We start from the raw sequence: 19,053 nt of genomic DNA on the forward strand, positions 1-19,053 counted from the left end.
TGTATAAACTACATTTAATGTTAAATGTTACAGATTTTACACAATTAAATTTCATACAACCTTTAATGAAGTGAATAAATATTGCACAAATACTATAATATAAAACTTCCAAATCTGACTGTTATATGGCTTGTACACATTACTGTATCATGTAACATGGACCAGTGTTGATAAAAGTGAAAAAATACAATAAGTCTACAATGGCTTGTACAAATGATTAAACTATTTACTGGTAAATGATATTAACATAGGCACCACCCTTTCATCTCTTTTGGGATGTGCAAGGAAAGTAAGAAAGTATCTGTTTCTATTAAAAATAAAGGAAAAAATAAAAATGTCTTGTTTCAAACTCACTGAAAAATAGGTTTTGCTTTAAATATAAAAAAAAAATGATCAAGTCTACCATATCATATTAAAACCCTGTTTTGTGAAGTACAGAAACTGACTATAAATAAGAATCATTGATAAACATTTACTTGTTCTACTATAACAGACAATTAAGATGAACATGTGGTAACAAAGCATTCATTCTGTATCATATGACTATAAATAATGAAGCATACAACATCAACAAAATTACAATGAAGATATATCAAAGCAAAAACAAAGCAATCTCACAAAACAAGAACAACGTCGAGTGATTAAACATGTGCCATAGCTAACAACCTTGGATTTAAAAGTTAAAGTATACTGTGGAACAACCAATACCTACATAGGAGATTTATTCATAACAGCAGCCCCCTCTTTAGGGACCACACTTCTCTGTCCCCTCCCCTTCCCTCACTGAAAGCCAATCAGATCATCATAAACAATTTGTCAACTTTGAACCTTTAGTTTAAATGAAAAGGGTTACAATGTCATTGATTTAGATTTTGTATAACCTACATTCATTTCGTGACTTTGTTAGCTACAAGAACACAGCATGGGAAATATATCTAATAACAGATTAGAAAGAATAAAAAGGATTTAATTGAACATGTTGAAGAGTTTCTTTTTCCATTTTACTGTTATTTTCCTCACATAAATCTAATGTTTTCTTTTAAACCTTAAAAGATTAATTATGAAATGTCTTACTTAAAGCATGCAATTCTTACTCCATTCAGTCATGTCTCCAAATGGTAAATTCATTATATAAAATTAAAGTATATGTGATACCATGACAATAGTGAAAAATTCAAGTTTCACAATAAAGAACTAAATCTATTTCTCTATAAAAATACAGAATATAATTTAAAGCACTATAGTTTGTGATAAATAAACCATGAGGTATATAGTCTTGTGTTTTGATTACACCATTAATACAGGCACTGCAAAAATAACAATTTACAGCAATTTTCATGAGTATTTAAAATTCCAGACCACATCCACTTTAAAAAGAACTTCATTTTCCCAAACACATTTGTTAATTTTGAGAACGAGGAAATATGAATGACTTTTATTTTTTTATCTTTTATTCAATAAAACTTTAAATTATTATTATAAATATTATCATCATTGTAATTTTACAATCTAAAATATTTTCAGGATCATCCAGTGCTATTCTTATATTATGCCCACCATTGCAACACTTACCAAAACAAAGGAACACACCTTGTATGGAAAAAACATCCAATACATTACAATGTAGTACCTAATGGTTCTTTGAAAAACTGAATAAAGATAAAGCCTTTTCCCCCAGTTAGATGTGTAATCATAGTTTCTTATATAATTCCCCCTAGCTTTGTTCCTTATGGGATCAACCCGATGTTTAGTGATTACTGATTACTTGAAATATTGCCTTCAAGTCAAATCTCAATTAATTTCTTATCCCCCCCCCCCCCCCCCCCCCCCCCCCCCCATTTTTAGTCCATTTAAAGTGGAATGATCTACACAATTCTTAAATATTTTGTCTTTTTCACAGAAAAAAATCCCCTCTGTGCCACACACATAAATATAACAAGAAATATCTGGTACAACATACAGTCATTACTTATGTCTTTCATAGAACAAACATATAATGCCTAGAAATTGTCTTTCTTAAAAATGATGTGTATTCATTTTGACGCTACAACATTTTCTGTCATTTTTCAAAAACTCTTATTTCTACCTTCAACCTGCTCTACCGTAGCTCAGTCATGAAGTTCTTGAAATAACATCATTTCAACATTTATAGACCGGAATAATATCATCGTGGTAAATTTAAGTTTATGATCACCGTCCATTGACAGGAATATCTCCACGGTTAGTTGGGGGACATTGAGTTGGATTGATACATCTGCCCTCGTGTAAGACTTTATCTGCAGGACACTGACAGCTAGCTTCACATGGTTTATAGCACTGTTCTGGCATATCACTGATGGGTGTCTGGTAATTAGAACAGTCACGAGGACATACAGGACCACACTCATCAAATACAAATCCTTTCTCTTCTTCACAGTCAAGTGCTGAAAATATTGAAACAAATAAAGTCTTTGTAATATAATTTTTTTTTTATCATATGGGGAATTTGTGTCACTGGTTAATCACTAAAGGGTTCAATTTGGTATGTTTGCACTTTCTTTTAGGAGGTTTAAGTGTACATTACAATTTGCACTGGAAAAAAATAGAACCTAGATTTTTTTTGGGAAATCATTAATTAGATTTTATGAAATGAGATAAGAACATCTACATATAATGATAATGAACAGTATAAAATATCAAACATCTAGCAAGATCATGCGGGCAATAGGCTATTTGCCAATTCCCGTTATTGACCCTGTAATTAGAGATCTCTTTTTTTTTGTTGTCTCCCTTATAAGGGACATAAATTTTAATTTACAATGGAGAGTTAGCAGAAAGAGCAATAACAGAGCGTAATGTGAGTTATTAATAAGGTTTTAAAACTTTTTAATTACATTAATTTGTTGTTTGGCTAAATACTTTCGACATCAGAAATTATTTTTCATGAAAAATTAGTTAAACAGTGCAAAAATAACTGTCATGCAAATATTGATTCAAAGTTGATACTTTTATTTTTTTTTATCTTAAACAAAAAAATTCTATTCCATAAACAAGGCCATCCTAAATAAACTTACCACATAAACCTTCAGATCTCCATTCCAGCCGTACACCATTCCTAGCACACTCTAACACATAGGCCTCTAACAATTCACACAGACAAGTCTCCTCCACGCCACAAGCACACACATCATACACACAGGAAGTGAAGAAAGACTGAGGATTAACTACTCTGTGACATCGACTAAACTTCGGTCCCTGAAATGACATACAATGACAACTTTGAAGAATTGACTGTTAGAAACAGTTGAGATTTTTATAGTTTTAATAGTGTTTTTTGGTTCCTATGTAGATATGCTTTAAACAGAAATTTAACCAAATTTAAATTCAGTTGTTCTTTTTTTGTTTGTCCTTGCTTTCCTTGTTTTTTTCCTTCTTATTGGAAACAATTTCTCATTAAGGTTAGTCTACCTCACTCACTAATTCAGTATATGATAACTTACCGTTAGTACAGAACATTGTTGTTGAGCATATTTTCTGGTACGGAAGATTTGAGCATCACACGGATCAAAGTCCTCTGCATCTCTACACCGAGGATTCAGCTGGGATTTAGTCTGCAATAACAAAAAAATATAAATTGCTTAAAGAATACCTAAAATTTCCTGATAGAATTTTCCTTAGACACATTGTGCACTTGATTAAACTACTTTTTATTTGTTGCAAACAATATTTTATAAATTTTAGATAAAAATAAATCAAATTAAAACTGAGTGAACTCACGAAGGAATCCCCTATCCAATGATGATGATGCCTAGAAGTATCTCAAATATATGTTGGACCAGGATTGTATTCACTTTAGCATATTTAATTCTTTATGTGTTCTACAACTGTGTACAGTTTCATGAATATCTATCCAGCAGTTCAAAAGGTTTTCCCTTAGTACACAGACAGATGAACAGCTACAGTTATGACTATTATACCACCCAAAAACTTAGTTTGAATAAACACCTACCTTCCAACTATTACCAAATACACTTGGTGAGTTGGTAATTTGCATAGATGAAGTTTTCATATCATCCCTATCAAATCCATTAAAGTTACCACACAGACCACATAATTGTCTCTTGTATGTCCCTGGTACTGTTAGTGCAGCATAACTCTCTCCATTCCATACGAACTACAAAACATGAATTAATTTCAGCATTTTGCTTGTGCAGAACTATAACAAAGAAATGGACATTACTTCTAGAACATTAGTAAGTTTACCATCAGTTTTTGTTAAGTTGATGTTGCAAAATCTTTAGTTTTGAGGACTTTGTAACATTGTCTGTTTGTTCTGGTATTCTTTTTTGCCACCATGTTGTTTTCTATTTTTCTTCAACTTATGGGTTTTGAATAACCCCTTGATATCTTCTCCTACTTTTTTTCTTTTAAATTTCAGGCAAAAACATAGGCAAATCCAGGGATTGATTATATAGGGAACCAACGAAGCATGACTGGAGCCCCCTCCACCCTCCCCCCCTATGATAAGTTCTGGATCCACCACTGGAAAGTCATTTTCTTCCTTGTTTATCAAGTATGGTGTTTGTTTCATCTTTAATTATATAAGGGAGACAACTGCATATTGATTACTGTGGATTTATTTATTTTTGCAGGTACCATTTAAGTGCAGGTACCATTTAAGTGGATCCAGGAACATTGGTATTTCATGGTTTTACAAAAGTGCATACAAACTAAACGATAATTTGTACTATGTTGAGTGCATACAAACTAAAAGATAATTTGTACTGTGTTGAGTGCATACAAACTAAAAGATAATTTGTACTGTGTTGATTCATTTAAATTCATTGCTAGCCTCAACCCACAGAAACCACAATAATTGGTTTCCAACGAAAAATAATGAATCCACAGTATGTCATTTCTATAACTTTTTCACTATTCTTATAGGCATTAAATCTCTCCTATCCACTCTATAATATTTCATTCATCTCACCTGTAATCCTAAAGTGGTATCCAACAGTATAGTTTGATCTTTGACATCAATGGTAAAATCTCTCCTACTTTTGTAAGGTAGATTCATTGGCAAACCATCCACCTACAGTAAGTAATATATATAAATCACTTTCCATATACTACAAACACAATTACTCTAAATACAAATTCAAAAGTTCTAAAGCAATAAAACTAATTTTGTTTCATAATGAATTGAGTGGATGCTCTCTACATTTTCAGCATCAAAACCATGGTTCATAATCAAGCATGCCTCGAAAAATTGACAGCAAATGAAAATGCACTTTTTATAAGTATGATTCCTGCACACATTCAAGTACAATATTAGAATAAAATTTTGTTATGCAAGTTTTAATATTGAAATATTCATCTTGTTCAATTTTTATCTACGATAAATTCAAAGAGAAAAGACAAGCTTATCAATGTCTTATTAAATGCTTAACAGCTTGATACAACCCTAGTGGTCAAACCCAGTGAACAGTTGGAGTAATTTTTGACACTACATTCAAGCCTCATACAGCTTTTAATTTGGATTGTGATAAAAAAAAAAAAATGAAAATGCATCAGTTTCTGACACAGAATGAATGTGGTCAATGAACTGAAAAATTTGAACTTGAACTTTTACCTATTATGGTCCAGCATCCAAAATCTAAATACACAGTTACATTCAGCATACCCAAATACAACAAGAATTAATTTTATTGATCTCTTAATGGACAATATTAGCTGAGTTTCTTTGAAAAATTTAATATTTTTTTCTTCAGATTTCCTTGTGATACAATTAATAACTTTTTTTTAGCCTTAAAAATCTTTTAATACTTTGAATATAATTGTATTTGTGAATGAATGAAACACAGTACCCTGACTTCAAAGTTCTGTAATAAATCAATCCTTGTTCTTCCAATAACTATAGTAAAGTTTTGTGCCCATGATATTCCTGAGAATCCTCTATCATGATGGGTTACTTCTACCCTGAAAACATAGAACATTTTGTTCAAATAACATATCAAAGAATGTGTAAATGCTACCCTGTGAAATTGGAAAACAGTCAAGTTTTGTAAATTCAATCATACATCAGGAAACCCTGTCCTAGATATGTAATTTTTCCTTCTAATACCTCGGTATATTAATAACTATCAAGTGCATTATACCCCTTAACGTGCATACAATATTTACTGATGAACATTAAGTAGTCATAAAATAAATGAAATAGTTGTTAATCTAAATCCTGAATGATTTATTGCAGACAAAAGGGAGAATTGTCGTTGAAAATTTTGCTATGGAAAGGTTAAAACAGTCGTTCTTGTCCATGATTCAATGGAAAAAATGTTTATAGTGTTTAGTTAATAATTCTTTCCTTTGATAATAACAGGAAAAATATGCCATTAAAATGCACTAACTACAATAAGTGTTGCTGACAACATTGAACAGTACCTGAAATCTCCAGACCCTTCACAATCTTCAGACATTATATATCTACAGTTGCCTTGGAAATGTACAGTGTTTCCATCAAATGTCTGATAGTGGGGATCACCATACACAATACAACTACCTGGCTCTGTAATATATATATAGATACTGAAATACTATAATACATTCATATTTGTAATACTGTTTTTAGATAAGTAATAAATTTGATTTCTTTTTTTAGTACTGCATTGTAGAAATTTAGGTAATTGTGAAAATACCATCATAACTTCATCTATGCACAACAAAAAAATCATGTTTTTCATCTATAAAATTTGCAACTACATTTGATAGATTCAAAAAAGTAAATGCAATGTTTTTTTTGACAGGTTGCATTACTTAGGAATAACCTGGACTAGAGTCAGAATTTCAGAATTTATAAATGCTGAAAATTAAGTTCTAAGATACTTACGTAAGACACAGACCGGACAACATTGTCCAGGTTGTGTCACTAAGGAATAATCAGGACTACAGTCAGGATCTATACACTGTTCCTTGGTACAATCAACATTATCTCCATAGCATTTACATGTGGTACAAGCATCTTTCTTCCACGTTTCTCCAGACTGAAATATAAAAACTTGCATATCTAAATGTCTACTGAATAGATGATGTAAATATGGGATTGCAATATGTCTTTGTTGTCTTAAGGGAAGATAAATGGGGCATAATTTTGAAATAGATAAAATGCCTTGAAAATATACAATTTAATGAATGAACTCCATCAGGAAACCATTTACTTTCAAAGACTGCTTTTCTTGTGAATTTAGATTCTACCACTGCCTAGAGTATAAAAAGAGCGGAAAAGGATACCAGAGGGACAGTCAAACTCATAGATTGAAAATCAAACCGACAACGCCATGGCTAAAAAAGAAAAAGACAAAGACAATTAATAATACACAAATCACAACATAGAATACTTAAGACTAAGCAACAGGAACCCTACCCAAATTGGGGAGATCTCATGTGCTCCAGAAGGGTTAGCAGATCCTGCTCCACATGTGGTACCCGGGATGATACAGTATTTATCTATTTGAGACAGTTAAATTTTCAAATTCAAAAGCAAGGCTCGCCATGCGTTTTAAATATTTTTAACCAATGAAGAACTGAGATGAAACAAACCACATGTTGATTAAATAATAATAATCAACAGGTCAGGAAAAGGATAAATTGAAAAACTAGAGGGTCCAAGGACCCTGTGTCGCTCACCTGATATTTTTATTTACAATTGATGCATGATAAATGCAACTGTTGTACTGTCGTTTAGTTTCAGAGATATGATACTAAAAAGTGCGTTTGAAACCTATGTTTTATTTCAGCCATGTGGGCAGGCAGGGTCATCATACACAGTGGTCCCTGGATATCCTAGTGGTGATTTAAACCAAGTTTGTTTAAATTTGACAGTTGTTTCAGGGGAGAATTTTGTAAAATTTATCTAACAAGAAATGCAAAGTAATGAGAAAGTTGTGAAGTTGTTTTGTTGTTGCGTAACCCCCCACCCCCCGCTCCCCCTTTGCCAAAAAAAACAAAAAGGTAATAAAAAATTATCATATAAGGGCAATCTATCCTATTAATGATTTCTGCAAAATTCAGTTGATTGTGCAAGGGTTGTATAGACAGCTGAGGTCGTTAAAAACTCTCTTTTGTTGTTGCAGATAGATCTTGACCTGATAAACAATTTTACCACATGTCAGATTGCTCTAACGTGACGGTACCCAAATTGCACCTATTTTGACAGTTTTTTCACCTACGTTTTTTTATGATCAAGTAAAATATGTCCATACTGTGTTTATTTTGTAGCCCTATCCTTCTTCATTGTATAGGTACACTAATTTGATTTTTAATCCATACTGAGTCCATAAAACTAGAGGCTCTCAAGAGCCTGTGTCGCTCACCTTGGTCTATGTGCATACACCTTGGTCTATGTGCATATTAACAATGGATACAGATAAATTCATGACAAAATGGTGTTTTGGTGATGGTAATGTGTTTGTAGATCTTTCTTTACTGAACATTCTTGTTGCTACAATTATCTCTATCTATAATGAACTTGGCCCAGTATTTACAGTGGAAAATATTTCCAAAAAATTTACAAAAATTAACAAAAATTTATGAAAATTGTTAACAATTGACTATAAAGGGCAATAACTCCATAAGGGGTCAATTAACAATTTTGATCATGTAGACTTATTTGTAGATCTTATTTTGCTGAACATTATTGCTGTTTACAGTTATCTCTATCTATAATAATATTCAAGATAATAACCAAAATCTGCAAAATTTCCTTAAAATTACTAATTCGGGGGCAGCAACCCAACAGGTTGTCCGATTTGTCTGAAAATTTTAGGGCAGATAGATCTTGACCTGATAAACAATAAACACCCCCCCCCCCCCCCCCCATGTCAGATTTGCTCTAAATGCTTTGGGTTTTGAGTTATAAGCCAAAAACTGCATTTTACCCCTATGTTCTATTTTTAGCCATGGCGTCCATCTTGGTTTGATGGCCGGGTCACCTGACATATTTTTCAAACTACTAACCCAAAAGATGATTGTGGCCAAGTTTAGATCAATTTCGCCCAGTAGTTTCAGAGGAAAAGATTTTTGTAAAATATTACTAAGATTTACGAAAAATGGTTAAAATTGACTATAAAGGGCAATAACTCCTAAAGGGGTCAACTGACCATTTCAGTCATGTTGACTTATTTGTAAATCTTACTTTGCTGAACATTATTGCTGTTTACTGTTTATCTGTATTTATAATAATATTCAAGATAATAACCAAAAACAGCAAAATTTCCTTAAAATTACTAATTCAGGGGCAGCAACCAAACAACGGGTTATCCGATTCATCTGAAAATTTCAGGGCAGATAGATCTTCACCTGCTGAACAATTCTACCCCATGTCAGATTTGCTCTAAATGCTTTGGTTTTTGAGTTATAAGCCAAAAACTGCATTTTACCCCTATGTTCTATTTTTAGCCATGGCGGCCATCTTGGATGGTTGGCCGGGTCACCGGACACATTTTTGAAACTAGATACCCCAATGATGATTGTGGCCAAGTTTGGTTTAATTTGGCCCAGTAGTTTCAGAGGAGAAGATTTTTGTAAAAGTTAACGTCGACGACGGACGCCGGACGCCAAGTGATGAGAAAAGCTCACTTGGCCTTTTAGGCCAGGTGAGCTAAAAATTAGAGACATTCCTTTGTTTCATTATTGCCTCTTTATCAACACAAAATATTTAAGTCATTGCATGTTACTGTATGTTGTGCTGCAAGTACCTGTCTTCTGACCCCATCATATTGACAGGGTGTCTTGGGATACTCTTCACAGACTTTACAACATTCCCCTGGTGGTTTGACCTCTCTTTCATCTGCATGACAGTTGAGAGCTTGACATCCAATTAACCTACAGCTCTTGCTACCAGCTTTGTCCTAGAAATAAAAAGTATAAAATCAACTAAGTTTAAATAAAGAACCTAATTCAAGTGTTTACAGTTGAAGCAAATGCAGACCAAATAAGGTTTTATCAATAAATTATAAAATGGAGCCAATATTCAACTTTCAATAATACTTATACTTGATTTTTATTATAGGAATGATTTGTTATAGTTAATTACAACTTTTTCCTGTGGAATTTATTTTTGCAGCTTCTTTTTTAAGACAGCAAAATTTCACAATATTGTTTACTACATAATTATGATAATATTACTATAATTTATTACTTGAGAACTTCACAATAATAAAGGCTTCACTGAAACAAAACAACACATTATTGATAGGCAGAAGGATCTTTTTCATCCTTTTTTGACATCAGGATTGGGCCTATCATTTTGCTAGAATTTGGATTTGCACTTGTCAGAACTCAGGTATGAGGGTCTTAATGGGGGTACCTTCATGATGAATAACGGTAAAAATTCTTGCCAAATGAAGTAAACAGTAATTTTTTGTGCTGTACACTTTCTTTTAGACAATAAAAAAACCGACTGATTTTGACGAATCATCACGTTTGATTATTTCCCAAAATAATGGTAACGATAATTATTTGAGACCTCTGACTAATCATGATAAGAATACTTTGAAGAGTCATGGTAAAATTTTAACCAATTTGGCACTAAAGGTAGAGAAAATGACTGTTTCACGACTGACAGTAAAAGGCTTTCCTACCCTCAGGTATTCAAGATGATAATTTTTTCAAGTTTTAGGAAAGAACGATTTAGTTTTAAGAATGATGGATTCAGTGTTCCTTTTCACCAAGAATTAGGGGTCACACCCTCTCCTACCACTCTCAATAAAGAACAACTGTAAAGGTAAAATGGTGTTACTTACAACACATCTACATTGTAGACAAAGATTGTCTCTATCTGTCCAAACATCTCCAACTCTGTAGTATCGATCTGTGGTAGTATCATGGCAAGCTGAAAATATTTCATTCAGTAGACTTGAAAATGTACTGAAAAATAGATTATCTATAGGAAAGATACACAACAGTTTGGTTAATAAAGTGCATAGAGAACAAATAAATTTAAAACAAAGTATTTGTTTAATTTTAACTTAAAGATTAGATTGGAAATAAGGTGAGTTTAAAAATAGCTCTAGAAATTTGAAGAGAACTTACGTGGACATTTTGGACAGCATTCTCTGTCTTCCTTTAGTTGGACAGCTGGTGGACAGTTCAACAATGGACACACTTCTTTCCTACAAATCCAACTCAAGGAACTCTAAAATCAAATGTTGACAATTGATTTGAGTATTCTGAAAGTTTTTTGTCTAATTTTGAAACAGGTACATTTGTGTCAACAATTAAAAATATCCCCATCTCTTCAATTTCCTCAATCAAAAATTCAAATTAAGTACTTCTTGTTTTTTTAACTAATACAAGAACTCTATGAAAATATAAACAAAAATCACACTGTGTTATACAATTTACTGAAACATGCAGATATTATTTTTAAATTTGAGACAAATTACACGGTAAGACAGTGTCACCCCAAATTACAAATGCATCTTCCAAAAACAACATGTTACTTTTAGTTTTATTCTAATTTATCATATGTCTGTTGTATAATTGGGTCTTTCAACAGTCATCATGATGAGCATATTCCACCTATACTTACTGTACACTGACAGGAAACACAAGGATCACTGGGTTTAGGTAGAATTGTCATTCCATAAGTCTCTCTTGTACAGTTCTGTCCACCTAAAAATAAAAACATCCAAATGTCAACATAAGGTGAAACAAGAATTTGTACACACATTAACCCATTTCCACTTTTAGAGAACCTATCTTTAGTGAGACTAAATTCAAATCAATATACTACAGTGTACTACATTTCACCTGCTGATGAAACATTATTTGTAACATTCATTTTGACCAATTTTCATGGCATCAATTAGTTTAAGTCCATTGGAAACTCAATTTGCAACCATCAAATCACTATTTGATGCTGCCAGAGCTTCAAATGCACTACAGTTATCTCCTTATTGAAGTAACTTTAACTTCATGGTAAACTATCTTAAACTTTGAACCTTAAATATTGAGATAGATCTTTATTTTGAAAGTCTTTTGACAGGGAAAGGCATCCAACCCACAAGCTCTTACACTTAAGGTTAATTAAACTCTTTGGTTTGACAGGGAAAGGCATCCAACCCACAAGCTCTTACACTTGAGGTTAATTCGACTCTTTGGTTTGACAGGGAAAGGCATCCAACCCACAAGCTCTTACACTTAAGGTTAATTAGACTCTTTGGTTTGACAGGGAAAGGCATCCAACCCACAAGCTCTTACACTTAAGGTTAATTCGACTCTTTGGTTTGACAGGGAAAGGCATCCAACCCACAAGCTCTTACACTTAAGGTTAATTCGACTCTTTGGTTTGACAGGGAAAGGCATCCAACCCACAAGCTCTTACACTTAAGGTTAATTAGACTCTTTGGTTTGACAGGGAAAGGCATCCAACCCACAAACTCTTACACTTAAGGTTAATTAAACTCTTTGGTTTGACAGGGAAAGGCATCCAACCCACAAACTCTTACACTTGAGGTTAATTCGACTCTTTGGTTTGACAGGGAAAGGCATCCAACCCACAAGCTCTTACACTTAAGGTTAATAAGACTCTTTGGTTTGACAGGGAAAGGCATCCAACCCACAAGCTCTTACACTTAAGGTTAATTAAACTCTTTGGTTTGACAGGGAAAGGCATCCAACCCACAAACTCTTACACTTAAGGTTAATTAGACTCTTTGGTTTGACAGGGTAAGGCATCCAACCCACAAGCTCTTACACTTAAGGTTAATTAGACTCTTTGGTTTGACAGGGTAAGGCATCCAACCCACAAGCTCTTACACTTAAGGTTAATTCGACTCTTTGGTTTGACAGGGAAAGACATCCAACCCACAAACTCTTACACTTAAGGTTAATTAAACTCTTTGGTTTGACAGGGAAAGGCATCCAACCCACAAGCTCTTACACTTAAGGTTAATTAGACTCTTTGGTTTGACAGGGAAAGGCATCCAACCCACAAACTCTTACACTTAAGGTTAATTAAACTCTTTGGTTTGACAGGGAAAGGCATCCAACCCACAAGCTCTTACACTTAAGGTTAATTAAACTCTTTGGTTTGACAGGGAAAGGCATCCAACCCACAAGCTCTTACACTTAAGGTTAATTAAACTCTTTGGTTTGACAGGGAAAGGCATCCAACCCACAAGTTCTTACACTTAAGGTTAATTAAACTCTTTGGTTTGACAGGGAAAGGCATCCAACCCACAAGTTCTTACACTTAATGTTAATTAGACTCTTTGGTTTGACAGGGAAAGGCATCCAACCCACAAGCTCTTACACTTAAGGTTAATTAAACTCTTTGGTTTGACAGGGAAAGGCATCCAACCCACAAGTTCTTACACTTAATGTTAATTAGACTCTTTGGTTTGACAGGGAAAGGCATCCAACCCACAAGCTCTTACACTTGAGGTTAATTCTACTCTTTGGTTTGACAGGGAAAGGCATCCAACCCACAGGCTCTTACACTTAAGGTTAATTCGACTCTTTGGTTTGACAGGGAAAGGCATCCAACCCACAAGCTCTTACACTTAAGGTTAATTAGACTCTTTGGTTTGACAGGGAAAGGCATCCAACCCACAAGCTCTTACACTTAAGGTTAATTAGACTCTTTGGTTTGACAGGGAAAGACATCCAACCCACAAACTCTTACACTTGAGGTTAATTCGACTCTTTGGTTTGACAGGGAAAGGCATCCAACCCACAAGCTCTTACACTTAATGTTAATTAGACTCTTTGGTTTGACAGGGAAAGGCATCCAACCCACAAGCTCTTACACTTGAGGTTAATTCTACTCTTTGGTTTGACAGGGAAAGGCATCTAACCCACAAGCTCTTACACTTAAGGTTAATTCTACTCTTTGGTTTGACAGGGAAAGGCATCCGACCCACAAGCTCTTACACTTAAGGTTAATTCTACTCTTTGGTTTGACAGGGGAAGGCATCCGACCCACAAGCTCTTACACTTAATGTTAATTAGACTCTTTGGTTTGACAGGGAAAGGCATCCAACCCACACGCTCTTACACTTAATGTTAATTAGACTCTTTGGTTTGACAGGGAAAGGCATCCAACCCACAAGCTCTTACACTTAAGGTTAATTAGACTCTTTGGTTTGACAGGGAAAGGCATCCAACCCACAAGCTCTTACACTTAAGGTTAATTAGACTCTTTGGTTTGACAGGGAAAGGCATCCAACCCACAAGCTCTTACACTTAAGGTTAATTAGACTCTTTGGTTTGACAGGGAAAGACATCCAACCCACAAACTCTTACACTTGAGGTTAATTCGACTCTTTGGTTTGACAGGGAAAGGCATCCAACCCACAAGCTCTTACACTTAAGGTTAATTAGACTCTTTGGTTTGACAGGGAAAGGCATTCAACCCACAAGCTCTTACACTTAAGGTTAATTAGACTCTTTGGTTTGACAGGGAAAGGCATCCAACCCACAAGCTCTTACACTTAAGGTTAATTCGACTCTTTGGTTTGACAGGGAAAGGCATCCAACCCACAAACTCTTACACTTAAGGTTAATTCGACTCTTTGGTTTGACAGGGTAAGGCATCCAACCCACAAGCTCTTACACTTAAGGTTAATTAGACTCTTTGGTTTGACAGGGAAAGGCATCCAACCCACAAGCTCTTACACTTAAGGTTAATTCGACTCTTTGGTTTGACAGGGTAAGGCATCCAACCCACAAGCTCTTACACTTAAGGTTAATTCGACTCTTTGGTTTGACAGGGAAAGGCATCCAACCCACAAACTCTTACACTTAAGGTTAATTCGACTCTTTGGTTTGACAGGGTAAGGCATCCAACCCACAAGCTCTTACACTTAAGGTTAATTCGACTCTTTGGTTTGACAGGGAAAGGCATCCAACCCACAAGCTCTTACACTTAAGGTTAATTCGACTCTTTGGTTTGACAGGGAAAGGCATCCAACCCACAAACTCTTACACTTAAGGTTAATTAGACTCTTTGGTTTGACAGGGTAAGGCATCCAACACACAAGCTCTTACACTTAAGGTTAATTCGACTCTTTGGTTTGACAGGGAAAGGCATCCAACCCACAAACTCTTACACTTAAGGTTAATTCGACTCTTTGGTTTGACAGGGTAAGGCATCCAACCCACAAGCTCTTACACTTAAGGTTAATTCGACTCTTTGGTTTGACAGGGAAAGGCATCCAACCCACAAGCTCTTACACTTAAGGTTAATTCGACTCTTTGGTTTGACAGGGAAAGGCATCCAACCCACAAACTCTTACACTTAAGGTTAATTAGACTCTTTGGTTTGACAGGGAAAGGCATCCAACCCACAAGCTCTTACACTTAATGTTAATTAGACTCTTTGGTTTGACAGGGAAAGGCATCCAACCCACAAGCTCTTACACTTAAGGTTAATTCGACTCTTTGGTTTGACAGGGAAAGGCATCCAACCCACAAGCTCTTACACTTAAGGTTAATTCTACTCTTTGGTTTGACAGGGAAAGGCATCCAACCCACAAACTCTTACACTTAAGGTTAATTAGACTCTTTGGTTTGACAGGGAAAGGCATCCAACCCACAAGCTCTTACACTTAATGTTAATTAGACTCTTTGGTTTGACAGGGAAAGGCATCCAACCCACAAGCTCTTACACTTAAGGTTAATTAGACTCTTTGGTTTGACAGGGAAAGGCATCCAACCCACAAGCTCTTACACTTAAGGTTAGTTTGACAGGGAAAGGCATCCAACCCACAAACTCTTACACTTAAGGTTAATTCGACTCTTAGGTTTGACAGGGAAAGGCATCCAACCCACAAGCTCTTACACTTAAGGTTAGTTTGACAGGGAAAGGCATCCAACCCACAAACTCTTACACTTAAGGTTAATTCGACTCTTTAGTTTGACAGGGAAAGACATCCAACCCACAAGCTCTTACACTTAAGGTTAATTCGACTCTTTGGTTTGACAGGGAAAGGCATCCAACCCACAAACTCTTACACTTAAGGTTAATTAGACTTGATGTTTGACGGGGAAAGGCATCCAACCCACAAGCTCTTACACTTGAGGTTAATTCGACTCTTTGGTTTGACAGGGAAAGGCATCCAACCCACAAACTCTTACACTTAAGGTTAATTCTACTCTTTGGTTTGACAGGGAAAGGCATCCAACCCACAAGCTCTTACACTTAAGGTTAATTAGACTCTTTGGTTTGACAGGGAAAGGCATCCAACCCACAAGCTCTTACACTTGAGGTTAATTCGACTCTTTGGTTTGACAGGGAAAGGCATCCAACCCACAAACTCTTACACTTAAGGTTAATTAGACTTGATGTTTGACGGGGAAAGGCATCCAACCCACAAGCTCTTACACTTAAGGTTAATTAGACTTGATGTTTGACGGGGAAAGGCATCCAACCCACAAGCTCTTACACTTGAGGTTAATTCGACTCTTTGGTTTGACAGGGAAAGGCATCCAACCCACAAACTCTTACACTTAAGGTTAGTTTGACAGGGAAAGGCATCCAACCCACAAACTCTTACACTTAAGGTTAATTCGACTCTTAGGTTTGACAGGGAAAGGCATCCAACCCACAAGCTCTTACACGCAAGGTTAGTTTGACAGGGAAAGGCATCCAACCCACAAACTCTTACACTTAAGGTTAATTCGACTCTTTAGTTTGACAGGGAAAGACATCCAACCCACAAGCTCTTACACTTAAGGTTAATTCAACTCTTTGGTTTGACAGGGAAAGGCATCCAACCCACAAACTCTTACACTTAAGGTTAATTAGACTTGATGTTTGACGGGGAAAGGCATCCAACCCACAAGCTCTTACACTTAAGGTTAATTAGACTTGATGTTTGACGGGGAAAGGCATCCAACCCACAAGCTCTTACACTTGAGGTTAATTCGACTCTTTGGTTTGACAGGGAAAGGCATCCAACCCACAAACTCTTACACTTAAGGTTAATTCTACTCTTTGGTTTGACAGGGAAAGGCATCCAACCCACAAGCTCTTACACTTGAGGTTAATTCTACTCTTTGGTTTGACAGGGAAAGGCATCCAACCCACAAGCTCTTACACTTAAGGTTAATTCTACTCTTTGGTTTGACAGGGAAAGGCATCCAACCCACAAGCTCTTACACTTGAGGTTAATTCTACTCTTTGGTTTGACAGGGAAAGGCATCCAACCCACAAGCTCTTACACTTAAGGTTAATTAGACTCTTTGGTTTGACAGGGAAAGGCATCCAACCCACAAGCTCTTACACTTGAGGTTAATTCGACTCTTTGGTTTGACAGGGAAAGGCATCCAACCCACAAGCTCTTACACTTAAGGTTAATTAGACTCTTTGGTTTGACAGGGAAAGGCATCCAACCCACAAGCTCTTACACTTCAGGTTAATTAGACTCTTTGGTTTGACAGGGAAAGGCATCCAACCCACAAGCTCTTACACTAAAATTGTAAGGGTTCCGCAGAACCCAGTGTCTTGCCTACTTTTGCTGTAAATTGCAGGATCAACAACTAGAGGCTCTCAAGAGCCTGTGTCGCTCACTTTGGTGCATATTAAACAATGGACACAGATAAATTCACAACGAAATTGTGTTTTGGTGATCGTGATGTGTTTGTAGATCTTACTTTACTGTACATTCTTGTTGCTACAATTATCTCTATCTATAATGAACTTGGCCCAGTAATTACAGTGGAAAATATATTCTAAAAATTTACAAAAATTTACAAAAATTTATGAAAATTGTTAAAAAATGACTATAAAGGGCAATAACTCCTTAAGGGGTAAACTGACAATTCTGGTCATTTGACTTATTTATAGATCTTACTTTGCTGAACATTATTGCTGTTTACAGTTTATCTCTATCTATAATAATATTCAAGATAATTATAACCAAAAACAGCAAAATTTCCTTAAAATTACCAATTTAGGAGCAGCAACCAAACAACGGGTTGTCTGATTCATCTGAAAATTTCAGGGCAGATAGATCTTGACCTGATAAACAATTTTGCTCCGTCAGATTTGCTCTAAATGCTTTGGTTTTTGAGTTATAAGCCAAAAACTGCATTTTACCCCTATGTTCTATTTTTAGCAATGGCGGCCATCTTGGTTGGTTGACCGGGTCACCGGACACATTTTTTGATGAAATGGGAATTAAAAAACAAACTTTTTTCAAGATACCCTAGGAATCAATCAGATGAAGTTTGGTTTGAATTGGTTCAGTAGTTTCAGAGGAGAAGATCTTTGAAATAGTTTACGACGACGACAGACGACGACGGACTCCATGTGATGCCAAAAGCTCACATTTCCTTTTAGGAAAGGTGAGCTAAAAATGAGGGGAAAAATCAATAAAAATATTCTGCTTGATACCATGTTTGGATTGTAGGAAGCTTCTGTCCAAGTTTGGTAAAAAATCCTGGATAGTTTATGAATCTAATAAATGTTTTAAAAACTTTAACTGCAGACTGGATGTAATGTTAACTGGAAGAAAAACTAAGTTCATTTATAAGTAAAATACAGATACACAGGTACAAAATATTAACAAAATTTCCTTCTAGATACTAGCTTTTGATCATAAACAAGCTTCTGTCTTAGTTTGGTACAAATAAAAATAGTATAAGAAAGTTATCAAAATTTTTAAAAATTTAACCACAGAGTGAATGTGTTGTTTCCTGGCAGAAAAAAAGTCCATTTAAAGTAAAATATGGAAAAAATAAATTTGTCATTTTACAAAATTTACTGTTGGATACTATCTTATGATCATAAACAAGCTTCTGTTCAAGTTTGGTACAAACCAAGGATAGTTTAAGAAAGTTATTAAAATTTTAAAAACTACAACCACAGAGTGATGTAATGTTTTCCCGCAGAAAAACTAAGTGCATTTATAAGTAAAATACGGAAAAAATGGAATTTTATTTTCACAAAATTTACTTCTGGATACTATCTTATGATCATAAACAAGCTTCTGTCCAAGTTTGGTAGAAATCAAGTATGGTTTAAGAAAGTTATTAAAATTTCAAAAACTTTAACCACAGAGTGAATATTTG

At 35.1% G+C, this 19,053-nt stretch overlaps 1 protein-coding gene across 1 annotated transcript in view; it reads right to left on the minus strand.

Moving 5' to 3' along the window:
- LOC139492574 (kielin/chordin-like protein) overlaps positions 1-19,053 on the minus strand; it is a 37,551-nt gene continuing 18,498 nt past the window's right edge. The window contains exons 19-30 of the mRNA XM_071280727.1: positions 11,567-11,649; positions 11,068-11,170; positions 10,779-10,867; positions 9,732-9,884; positions 6,866-7,019; positions 6,421-6,544; positions 5,847-5,958; positions 4,970-5,071; positions 3,989-4,153; positions 3,480-3,590; positions 3,054-3,234; positions 1-2,423 (exon numbers count right to left, since the gene is read on the minus strand). Coding sequence (XP_071136828.1) covers positions 2,191-2,423; positions 3,054-3,234; positions 3,480-3,590; positions 3,989-4,153; positions 4,970-5,071; positions 5,847-5,958; positions 6,421-6,544; positions 6,866-7,019; positions 9,732-9,884; positions 10,779-10,867; positions 11,068-11,170; positions 11,567-11,649 — 1,610 coding nt within the window. The 3' untranslated portion in view covers positions 1-2,190. The remainder of the gene's footprint in view (positions 2,424-3,053; positions 3,235-3,479; positions 3,591-3,988; positions 4,154-4,969; positions 5,072-5,846; positions 5,959-6,420; positions 6,545-6,865; positions 7,020-9,731; positions 9,885-10,778; positions 10,868-11,067; positions 11,171-11,566; positions 11,650-19,053) is intronic.

The sequence above is a fragment of the Mytilus edulis genome, chromosome 10 (genome assembly GCF_963676685.1).
Source record: "Mytilus edulis chromosome 10, xbMytEdul2.2, whole genome shotgun sequence".
Lineage (NCBI taxonomy): Eukaryota > Metazoa > Mollusca > Bivalvia > Mytilida > Mytilidae > Mytilus > Mytilus edulis.